At 43.2% G+C, this 12,316-nt stretch overlaps 1 protein-coding gene across 1 annotated transcript in view; it reads right to left on the bottom strand.

Annotated features, from left to right (window-relative positions):
• Positions 1 to 8,418, bottom strand: part of ATP8A2 (ATPase phospholipid transporting 8A2) — a 308,865-nt gene extending 300,447 nt beyond the window's left edge. The window contains exon 1 of the mRNA XM_064717090.1: positions 8,271 to 8,418. Within this exon, the coding sequence (XP_064573160.1) occupies positions 8,271 to 8,349 (79 nt within the window). The 5' untranslated portion in view covers positions 8,350 to 8,418. The remainder of the gene's footprint in view (positions 1 to 8,270) is intronic.
• Positions 8,419 to 12,316: the final 3,898 nt, after the last annotated feature.

The following is a 12,316-nucleotide window of genomic DNA, read 5'->3' as shown; positions in this document are numbered from 1 at the left end:
CATTCTCTCCTCCTGTCTGCCTGCTAGGCTTTTGTTGAAAGCTCCTTTGTTCCCCTGTGACCAGTCAGGTAAATGGCACAAGGATGGCCAGACTTGTCTTAGTGAAACTCTGGGAAGAAGATTTGACTGTTAATCTGTAAAGCAGAAGTGGTGCCCTCCCCAACCTGGGCAGCACCTGCATACCTTAATTCCTCTGTCTCTTTGTCCCAGTTCAGAACAAGGCACCAGGATTGATGTCATTTGATATATTTCAGTTCAGTAGCCACAGGACCACTGAAGCAATAACTATGATGAGCCTTCCCAGTGATGCAGAAATGTTAACTAAATCTCATCTGGAATTCAGATTCAAGCTTCCAGGTTAAATCCTGATTCCCAGCTGTGTAACTGATATGACAAACACAGATGTAACCTCTGTATCTGTTTCAGAGTTCTGGTGGCTGATGTTGACTTTGCACATACCCTTTCAGAATCTTTTTTCTCCCATTTATAAATAAACAGCATCTGTTAAGTAGGGTGATGTATGCTTAGAGTATTTGAAGGCACAAAAAAGCCTGGGGTACTTTTTCACGTATCCTTTGTATAAGCATTGGGCTGAATGTTCCCCGATCTCACAGGCACAGAATCTTAGAATGCCTTTACTGTGTTTTGCACAAATAGGCAGAACAGTGCTGCGTTGACAAGAGATAACACCTGAGCCCTCCTTCTGTTCAAAGTAGAAAAATTTATTAGGGTGATGTTATTATAAGGAGATAAAGACTTTGCTTTCACTCTTTCTGACTACCTCCTCATTTGTTAAAAATCAGATGAATGGGTTTGGTCATCTGCATTCAAGAAATCAGGAATTAAAAATCAAGACCTCACAGTTTTAAACAAGATGTCAGGCTGCCTTCTTTCCTTTATAGAACCTATACACTAATTAAATTTGTGTTAATCCTGATTTCCAGCACTCTAAAAGAAGGCAGATTCATCAAACCAAACCCTCAGCTAAAACAAACTGACACATTTTGTTGGATCCATTATGAACTGATAAAATAATGGCTCTTCCATTTTAGACAAGTGGAAGACAAGTTCTCAGTACCTTCTTTTTGCACTAATACCCCTTACCTCATTACCTTAATTTTGCACTAATACAAGGCAAGAGTTTTCAAACTGTTAATTAGAACTAGAATTAACAAAAACACCCTACAAAAGGGGGATATCAGCAGAAATGAATTTAAAATCCACAGTATGTCTTGTGATTCTTCATCACAATATGAGAGTATTGAGACTAATTTAGTGACACTTCATTTAAACTGGATTTAGTGCTCACTAAAAGGTGTAGGGTAACTACACCTGCAGCTGTCAGGAAAACCTCCTGTGAATGTCATGTACATGGATGTGATATTGTAACTATAGGGATTGTGTCACTTCTGTGGGGAGTCCAAATAGGTGGTTGGACTGGGTCACCCATTAAAATCATGTCAGCTTTGCCTTATCACACCTTGGCTTGAAATACAAAGCTCTGTGTCTTTTGTTTTCAGGTCTTTTTGCTCCATTGTATCTTCCAGTAATTTTACTGTCATGTAATTACCACTCAGCCAGCAGTCTGACAGCCAGGAACTTCAAAACAGACAGGCATATATCCAATCCTGGGGCCGGAAAGAAACTGTCCAGGAACTTTTGTAGTGGGCAGGATTCATTATGAAAAGTTGGCAATAATACTAATCAAAAATCTGAGAGCTTTCCTAACAAATATTGGAATAACTGAAAATAATATCTTTTCAATATTGATAATTAATTTTTGCACTAAAAATGAACCCCCAAACTTTGTAAAATCTGGGGTTTTTTTCCGACTCCTCAACTGTGTCAGTAATCTTTCCCAAATTATCCTTTGAGTGCACCAGCTGAGAATCAGTTATCTAAAGTTCTCAGATGCCATGTCTTACATACCTGCAACTGCTCCAAAAGGCTTAAGTAGCTTAGCTGGAAAAGATAAGAGACTGAAAGGAAAATATTTGTGGCAAGCCACACTGAAGAGCTGTCCCAGAAGCAGAAAGATGTTGCTGCAGAGATACTCAACTGCCTTTTCAAAATCCAGTATATTGCTCTGCTCTACCAGGTATATGTGCAAAAAGACTTTGAGATTAACTATCCCTTAAAAGAACATGTTGGCAATCAGTCTCTACAGATACTGTCTGTAACAGATATTCTAGTATTTGTACTACTACAGACTTAATTAAAATGTGTCACAATACAACATGGTACACGAAAACAAGCCTGGAACACCTTCCCATTGCTGTGAAAAAGCTAACATAGGTGATTATGATATTGCTTCACAAGTAGCGAATCAGCTCTGTCAGATTCAAAGATTATTTAAAGGCCATACTTGACAGCTCAAACAAGACTGGCCAAAGGAAAATGAACCAGCCAAGAGTGCTGCCCTGTAGCAAAACCCACAGAGCATCACTTGACAATCTTCCAGAAGAGCAGAAACAGATGACCTGGTTGTTCTATAGGGCCCTCAGCAAGGCTTCACTACAATAAAAATGCCTTGTGAATTGCTAATTGGAGAGTGATCAGTTCTAGATGCTGACATCAGTTTTCAAGTGATCATCCAAAATACCATCTAGAGTCAATGGGAGCTTAAACTTCTTAAAACAGCTTAAAACTTCTTGTAGAGGGAAGGAGGGTTAATGGTAACAAAAAAAGGGAATGCTTTAGAGCAACATCATTCACAAAGCCATAGATTCCCAGGTTAAAAAAAAACCCTGCAGAGTTGGCAGAGATCAAGACTGCACTCAGACCTTGTGGCAACGGATGTGCAATACTAAATGACTGTTCTTTCTTTGCCCAGTGAGTTCCAGAAGGAAGTACACCCAGCAGTTCTATCGTCTTGGTGATATTCTAGGACCCTGAACAGACAAGCAGATTTCCTTGCAGTCATTTCACTGTTAGATATTTTAATCCTTCATGGAACTAGAGTGGCATTTCTGCCAAATCACACTAGTAGGGCAGTGCTTTTAGGGCTGGCCAGAAAAGGAGAAAACTTGACTCACCCAGCACAGGGAAGTAGACTAAAAGCAGATACTGCTGGAAAACTAAAATCTGAAACAAGAGTCCTGTGGAGAGAGTGGCACAAAGAAGGAATAAAACAGTTTCTATAAATAGGCAGTACATGTGTCCGTTTCAATGGAGTTATGAATACCCAAGTAGCATAAGAGAGTTCATATATTGGCTATACAGCAAGTGGAATTTTAAACTTTTATTAAATACATTCATTTAATTTGATCCTAGAAACAGAAGGGTAGTTAAATCTCTTATGTCCTCAATTAACTCCTAGATAACATATTCCTTATCATCTGAGTGCTTTGATCTTTAATGAATTTATTAATAGTGTCACCTCCCCCATCAGAGTAGGGAAAAAATGTTTCTTCTGCCACTCTACCTAGGATCTTGGTAATTTATGAAGTTGTTCCACAGTAAATGTGCCTAAGTCACCTTTTTCTAATTGAGTGTCCTAAGCAGAGGTATTTTAAATTCCCTCCGATTCTAATGCAAACCAACTCTCACAGCCAAACAAGCTTTAAGCAAAGGCAGCAGAAGTTCAGGTCGGCCTCCAGTTAGCCCTGTCGCTGTCACCACCTCACTTTACAGTCGTGCAAGATCCCACAGAACTTGAGAAGGTTCCCCTTTGTGCTACTACAGAAACATAGTAACGTAGAGCATGGGGTTTGTTGGGATGAGCGCTTTGTCAAAAGGCATAATTGTCACTGGTGTTTATAATTGTCACTGGTGTTTACATAAATAGGATGGGGCCTTTGATGTGATAGAATGAGCTGCACATTATACTGCACTGTGTGCCAGTTAAATGGGGATGAAAAGCAATGGGAGGTCTGTAACACATTGAATTGCCACCACACAGTTTGAGTGCGTGCATGAACAAACACGGACTGAAGCAGTCTGTCTATTCAGTACTAACTTCTGCCACTAAACTGGTAGCAGTTCAGTCTTCACCTGGAAAAGCAGAACGTACCACAGATAAAATCTGAATCACAGAGCAGAATTTCTGTGTGCCAACACTAGGGTTGCAATCGTCCTGCTCAATGTTTCAGTGACTCTTGGTGATGCTAATGGGTGGTTAAAGCATCTGCTGAGGACGTATAGCCCCCTGGTCAGTCCCCACTGTCACTACTCCTGCCAGGTACATTTCTCTCAGGGCTTTTATTCTTACTTAAACAGTTTTAATAATAGTTTTTAAAGAATTTGTTAGCTCAGCACTTTGCTGATCCCTTCATAGGGGTTGTTTGCTTAAAAATGCATCCAAGGCAACTGCTGATCCTCCTGCAAAATAGGATGTACAAATCCTGTGAGTAGAGGTGATGAGTGAGCTTCAAGGTTAAAGCTTTGTAGCCTTCACCATGCTCCTTATACCACCTGAACCTGCCTCTACAAAACCAAATTACACCTCATTTGAAGCAGCAACAGCCATATGTAAATCATGCAGAGCTGATGACATATTTCACCTGTAGCTCCTGGGCATTTTATATGTATCTATAGGGATTATGTCTAACCTGTAAATGACTACAGATAAAATCAAAGAATCATTACAGTTGGAAAAGACCTCTGAGATCATCAGGTCCACCCTTTGACTGAATACCACCATGCCCCCTAAACCTTACAGCAAAGAGCCATGTCTACTCATTTTTGAACACTTCCAGGCATGGTGACCCAATCACTTCCCTGAGGAGCCTGTTCCAATGCTTTAACCATCTTTGCTCAAGGATAAAAGCTTTGACCAAAGTACAAGTGCCTCTATAGGGTTTTAACTGCTCTGTGTGATGCTTCCCAACAGTTGCAATCATGGTAATTATATCACAGCACAAAAATAGCACAAAGAAATTCTTGCATAGACATTTCTCTGAAAAATGGAAGAGACAGATCCTTTACAAGGTAAGGACTAAGACTCTAAAATCAAAAACACAGCATAAACTATAAGCAAGTATTTCACAGGAAAAGTAGATGGAAAACCATGTCCTGAGAGAAGATTCTGTTACTACCTTTACACTAAAAATACTTTTCTTGCTGATGTGTATCACTGAGCAATTGAAAAAGACCACAGTAAATAATGTAGAGATCAGTTATACCTTTAATCCATTATAAAGCTGAAATTCGATTTTTTCCCCTAAAAATAAAAATGCCATTGTAATCCAATGTCTTATTGACAGTTTCTTATTTTTAGTGATTTTAAGGAGGCAGAAAGGAGAAGAACAAGTTAGTCTTTGATGTCTGTGGTTACAACAGTAAGGAGCTAGAGACTTTGAGAATAATTTAAATCTAATCAATTTAGCTCAGTTGGCGCAACATTACAGCAATAAAAAGGTTTACTTGTACAAGGAAACAAAATCAATTAATGAGCAAATGCATAAAAAAGCGCAGTGATCATCTGAGTGGCAGAAGGTGACTTCCCATCTCTCAATTCTCCTTTTCATGTCATCTGTTTTTCTGGCAAGTGCTTTATACCAGTGTTAACCAGGTTTAAAACTCTATCAAATATTCCAGTTGCACTTTATACTGTATTAGCACATGTGGAAGTCACACTACCAAGTGCAGGAGGGTCAAAAATCTGAGATGAAAAGATATTGTTAGACCATCACTGAGGCAGTGTTCTTCTTGACTAAAGAGGAATGTCTGTAAGCTACTGAAATGCTTTACATGGTATGAAAATAAATCTCAGCGACCCAAACTAAAACCTAATACTTTAGATTACCAAAACTCCCTCAAAAGTAAACAAAACCAGCAAATAAACTGAAAGACTTCAGAGCAGGAAAGATCTTCTCTTCTAAAAAGGAAAGGAGAGTGAACATTTTGATACATGGATGCCAAAAAACCTGCAATGGATAGAGACAGTTACCTGACCCTAACTCAGGATGACAATAGGGTGACCGGTTCTCCCTCCACACCATTCAGCTCAGAAGGGTCTTGAGATTTTGCAGTACCACCACACAACCACATCTGAACTGCTTGTCAGTGGCCTGTGGCCCAGTCTCCAAATGTATGCTCTTACAGTTGGGTTCACACAGCCCAGAGCCCCTCACCTGAACCTGTTTGGCCCCCAGAAACAGCAGGTCTGCACACGAAGCCACAACATGCTGCGAAAAACAGAGCTACTGCCTTTCTGTGTCTGGTCCCTGCTGGCATTCAGATCATACAGGCTGGTAAGTGAGCCACATCAGCACTGATCCTGGTGAACAGGTAACCATCTGATGGCTATTGCTGACACAAGCAAGGCAGTGGGAATGCACAGGAATGGGGAAGGCAGGACTTTCTGGGTGGCAGAGAGATTGGTTCTGGTTGTCCTAAGTCACCAGAGCTGGCTCTGGTGTACTAAACAAACCACAATCAACTTAATACTAGATATTACTCTTGTTCCCCTTGAAAATATTCTATATAGGAAATACATTGTTCAAGAGCTAGAAATTGATCTTAATCCTAACCAGCAACCCCCACCTTTCTTCAAAGTATCAGCTAATTTGGATTCTTCTTATGTGACACGCAGAGAACATGTAAAAGTCTGAGTCTGTGTACAGATAAATCCCAACTAGAAGATCTGGGTGCCCTAACCACCCAGCGCATCGAGGCACAACTTAACCACCTAGATCCATGAGTATGACTGTGGATTGTGGATGACCAAGCACTGGAAATATTGAACCAGAACCCTCTGGACACAATCCCATCCAATGTGCTCTAGGATGACCCTGCTTGAACAGGGAGGTTGGACCCTCTGTGGTCCCTTCCAACCCATTGTCTGTGATTCTGTCATTGACAAAAGCTGAAGCTTAAACTCCTTATGTATGCTACACTGAAGCTAAACATTCTCCAAGTGCCAATCACTGAAAGGAGCCTAGGTTTGGATTACAAAGGTTAAGTCACAAAAAGATCTGCCAAACTGCAGTTCTGGGAAAGGAGCCTTCTTATCACAGGACAGGGTTTCAGATCGGACTGCAGAAGTGGACATGCCCCCAAACACTGGAAAGTGGAATCTGCTTAACTGCAACTGTTTCATCTGAATGGCTTAGGCTGAAGATAAGTAGAGCTGGTAATATGCTAAATCCTACCCTGAAACCTTACCATTTCCTCTGAGCAGGCATTACACACCTCTTTGCTCAGCATCCCACTTCAGCTGCTATGCAGAAGTCCCTGACGTTCTGTCCTTGCTACCAAGCAGTGAGACCAAACAGGAAAATGTTACTAGAGTGACCAGGTTGTGCAGAGGGGCCAAAGGGAAGGTGGCTTTCTTCTTTCAGCTAGATCTAGCCTGGTTCCATGAGCTGAACAGCCATGAGTGGCTAAAGGACATCTTCAAATACAGCATCGTCCAAAAGCAATCCAGAAAATGCTCTCCAAGGTGCTCTGAGATTTAACCCAAAGCAGATCTGATCAGGAAATGTGCACATTTCTCACTGAAACAAAAAGTGCTGAAACAGCATTATACTACAGTTTTACTCACCACAGAAACTGTACTAGGCACCTAAATAATCTGCACAGGAACGGGTGTCTGTAAGTCACCAGCAATGTCACTGATGCTTCATCTATGCCCAAGCAGAACATACCACAGATAAAATCTGAATGCACCTTGGTCCTACAGAAGTCAGTCTTTTGAAAGGAGAATTCTACCTTCAAATTCTTCCATTTCTGTCTACTTCTTTTCATGAACTAGTTGGAAAACGGTTTTCTAAACGCACCTCTTGAGAAACCCTGTAATTGACCTCTCCGCAGGCTCACTGCAGTGCCTGATGCTCACCCCGCTCCTGGTCACGGGACAGAGGCCCCTGACCGGCGGGGTGGCTTGGGGGACCGCTGTGTCCCCTGCACGGCGGTGCTGCCCTCTGACCAGAGGAAATGTCGCTGTCAGTAACTGTCACAGCCAAGAGGGCGAGGGGTTGCTCGCGCGGCGGGCTGAGGGTGCCGGGGGCCCTGGCGGGACTGGCGGGAGGTGCGGCGGGGCCGGGCCGGGGTCTGAGGGCGGGACGCGGTGCCCTTGGGGCCGGGCAGCGGGCGGGCAGCGCCTCGCCCCGGCCCCGCCGGAGGCACCTCCTCGCCCAGGGGAGCCCCCGAGGGCGGGGAAGGCACTGCGGGATCCCCGAGCGCCGCGGCCGGCAGGGCGGCAGGGCCGGGCGGCCGCGCCATGGAGGCGCCGCTGCCATCCCTTCCCTTCCCTTCCTTTCCGCCGCGCCTTCCTTCCTCCGCCGCGGCGCCTCCTCCCCGCCCGCCTCGCCTCGCCCTTTCCTCACCGGCCGAGGAGTGGATCTTGGAGGATTTCCGCCGCAGGGACATCTTCAGCGCGGTGTCCAGGCCGGCCCTGTTCGGCATGGTGCGGCCGGCCGGGGCGCGCTGGCCATGGGCCCCCCCGCACGCAGACGCCGCGCTGCGGCCGCCGGCTCCGCCGCGCCCGGGCTGCGGGGGCGGGCAAGGTGCTCAGCCCCGGCCGGGCCCGGGGATGCCCTCCCGGGGAGCCCTCACGGCTCCGTGCGCCCGCCGGGAGCCATCGCAGGGGTTGCCGTGAAGCCGGGGCCTGGGGCTGGTGGGGGTTTTTGAGGTCTGTCTCTGGAGCTAGTATTTTACTGGACATTTGGGGCGCATAAAGCATCCCAACAAAGCTCCCGCTGGGATCAGGATCCCTAACCCGGCTTCTTTGTTCCGGTTACAAGGACATCTTTCATCACTGTGGCATGCTGCCAGCCTCATCACAAAAGATACCATTCCTTCTCAAAACGTCCGGTAATTCAAGGATAATAAAAGAAATAGAGGAAAGATTAATCAATGTTGCAGTTACAGCACATCACCTTTCTGTGCAAAACATTTGCAGCCATGAGAATTTACCTACTAAGGACAGGCAAAGAAGGAATGTAACTTAATAGAAAAAAATTAGATAAGATAGCACCTCTGAATCTTTGCAGATCCTGGTCTTAACCAGGCATAGCTAGCAGCAGTTGCCACATCTTAAGGGGTTGCTTTTTCTACCAGATGAGCTTCAAGGTAGAATGGTTTCAATGAGACAAAATCACCACAGGACGAGGATACATTGAGTTTTGGGAAGATCTGCTGCATAAGAAATGGCCCCCTGTATCTTGAAGGTCTGTGACAAACAGCCTTAAGTCTGTATCTCAATCCAGATCCCACAGAGTTGCCTACCACACATAATGGGTAACTTGGGTTTTATTTCAAAGATCATAAATAATGCTAAACCTCTGAATCTTGCTGTGCTTTGGTATCCTCATATATAGTATAGAAAGTAATACTTTCAGCTACGACTCCACAAAACAGACATAGAAATAGAACTTAGAAATAGAAGTATTGTTGACAAACCACTTGGAACTTCCTAAACTCAAAGTAATCCAGAACTGTGGCATTTCACACTGACTGCACTGAATGCATCATAGCCCACTGGAGATGTGTGCTTTGTGACAGGGCTGCTGCCACTGACAGATATTTGCCTGTGAGAGGCTTTTACTCATGGATTTTATCACTCTGGGAGAAGTGGCCCAAGAGCTTTTGTGAATGAAATCATCCAGTTAGGACAATGCCCAGAGCTGGCATTCCTTTCCCATTTTAAGACCATGACATAGAGCTGGTTATTTTCATGGACAACATTTTCTTCCTCAGCTTGCTCTTTCTGCTCTCCACAAATTATTTTCTGTTGTGGTCTGTATCTTTGTACCAGAACAAATGGCCTGGGGAAGAGGGAATCACTTCACATATATTGTTAGCTAGTAGACAAATTAAAGTGAAGTTCACTTTGGGTTCAAACTGTCAGGTCAAACTCAAAGAAAGTGCTCCCAAAAAAGGACCAAAAAATGAATGGCAACTCCTGGATTCATGTTTACTCTTTCATCTGAAATTAGCCCTCAGGTGAACTGTGTTTCCAGTACACTTAAAGTATTGTGAACTGTCAGCCTGCAAGCCCATGTAGCAGCTGAGTGCACTCATTCCTTCACATGCGCTGCACTTGCTTTCACCTCTGCACACTCAGTGTTCTCAAAGAGTGCTCCAGCTAGAACACCATCGGCCTTACAGCCCTTACAAGGGCTACTCACTCACCTAAACTTGACTACTTGAGTGCCTCAAGGAGATTTAATTACCCAGCCCACACTTGCCTGGACAAGCCTCAGCTGTATCCCCATGGAAGGCATGCCCCAAGCATTTAACGACCAGGCATTTCAGTAAAGCTTACTGGTGTGGAAAAAACAAAACATATCTTTGCCTCTGCTCAGAATGAGGACCTCAGAGGAGACCTGCCTGTAAAATCTGTCTCAAGTCACAAGTTGATATAATCATACAATGCAGTCTAGTGGAACACTGAGAGGAGAAAGTGGACTGCAAAAGTGTTCAAGGACACCAAGCGTGCAGGATAATCTCAGTAACTGAGAAAGAACCTGAGTCCTGCTCAGCAGGTTTAAGAGTGGGGCCTGCAGGGAAACTAAGTGTGCAGTCCAGAGCAGTTGGTTGTGTTTCTGAAAGCTCATGTTCATGAGTAACCAGCTGACAACCTGTGGGTAAGCCCTGAGCTTTGAGGAAAGAAACAGCTCATTCCGCTGTGCAGGACTCACCTTTGTCATTTTGTTATGCAAGGCCTGTGTTTGTCATCGTGCTGATTTGCACTTAATTGTGTATTATCGGACCATGAGTCATGGCAGTATTATTCCCTGGGGTCTGTCATAATGGCTCCATGGTTTGAAGGATGTACTGAAAAAAAAAGGAGTTGGTATTTTTCAAATTACAATGTGCTCACTTTTCTAGTATTTATAGCAATGTACTTTCAAAGAGCTCAGTATGCATAATAATTATTTCAATGTAATAAATAAAGCAAAGGCAGGAAGAATGGTCCTGTAGTTAATGTGCCAGACTGGGAGACAGGATATCTTTATTCTATTTTTGACTGTGCCAGATGCCATCTGGGACCTTAGAGAGATGGTTAAGCCCAAATTTCCAAAAAGATGCATCCTTTGCTCCAATTACTAATGTTATACACAGAGACTGGTTCTGGAAAAAAAAAAAAGAGGAAAGAAACCCACATTACTCAAAATTTATTAGTGTAGTGGAAAATGTAACAGTCTAATCAAAGGTGAGAGCTAATTTTTACTAAAAAAAAAATAAGAAAGAAATTAAAGACTACTAATACTAAGAAATATACTAATAAATAATGCTACTATTAAGAAATTAGGAATGCTACTACTTCTGCTGAAAGAAAAAAAAAAACAGAAATAATAAACCATTTCAATTTTTTGTAGTCACACTCTTCCTGTCTGCCTTTTTTGGTGTGGTGCTTACCCTTTCACTGCCCCTCTGAGACCAATGGTTGACAGTGCTGGCCTTTGTAAAGCAGTGGGTGTCGGGGCTGCAGCTGGTCATCAGTGCCTTGCCAACAAATTATTTGCTGAGAAAAACAACTGTTATGAGGCTATTTTTGTGTGGTTTTTAAGATGCCTTCACACCTTGCTCTTTATCCATTTGTCTACTGCTCCATTTTACATCCAATTGTATTATATGGGATGCCATTTATGTGTGGTACATACTTGTTCTTTGTGTAATCCCTCAGCTATCTTTGTCCACTTCCCAGGTCTGCACTGCTTTAGCTGACTGCTGATGAGCTCTGTAGCTCCAAGTTCTCCAGTGCCAAGGCTGTGCTCCTTTTTTCATCATCCTCTGTCTCTTCTACAGTGTTCTGTGAGTCCACTCTCAGAGGACTCTGCTGTCATACCAGGCCTGTATTCCTCTACATATTATTACGTTATGCATTGTTATGTTAGTTATAAATGATGTTATACATCATTGTGTTAGTTTTAAGTATCTCATTGTCCACAGCAGAACTTCTTGTCACTCTCCATGTAAAAGCCACAATGGCGCCATACAAAGTTAAACAAAAGTAAAACAGTTAGACATAGCTACCTTCCCATTAGAGATATTGCTGTTGCAACAACTGAGTGAAAGAAAACCACAGACAGGTCAATAAAAGCTCAGACAAAATGAGGCTCAGTCCTGAGGCCTTGCAAAGTCAGTACAAAGCCTGTGGCCTCCTGCCAGCAGTGGTGGTCGGCTACAGGCTGAGAGTAATTGTATGTAAGTTCTGCTTGTCTAACTCTGCTTGTCTTAAAAAAACCCCAAACAAATAAACCCCGACATAATGGACTCTCTTGGTCTTAAACCAAATCATTTGCCCTTGTTTATATGCACAGGATCAAAATGAGCATGATGCAGATAATATGCTGAGTTACAGGGGAGGTATCTGTCACTCATCATTACATTTTTTAAAAGGTTAAAAACAAAGTAAAAAATCCAG

The sequence above is a fragment of the Zonotrichia leucophrys genome, chromosome 1 (genome assembly GCF_028769735.1).
Source record: "Zonotrichia leucophrys gambelii isolate GWCS_2022_RI chromosome 1, RI_Zleu_2.0, whole genome shotgun sequence".
NCBI classification, from domain to species: Eukaryota; Metazoa; Chordata; class Aves; order Passeriformes; family Passerellidae; genus Zonotrichia; species Zonotrichia leucophrys.
The sequence above is the reverse complement of the archived record's forward strand: the minus strand, read 5'-3'. Positions and strand labels throughout refer to the sequence as shown.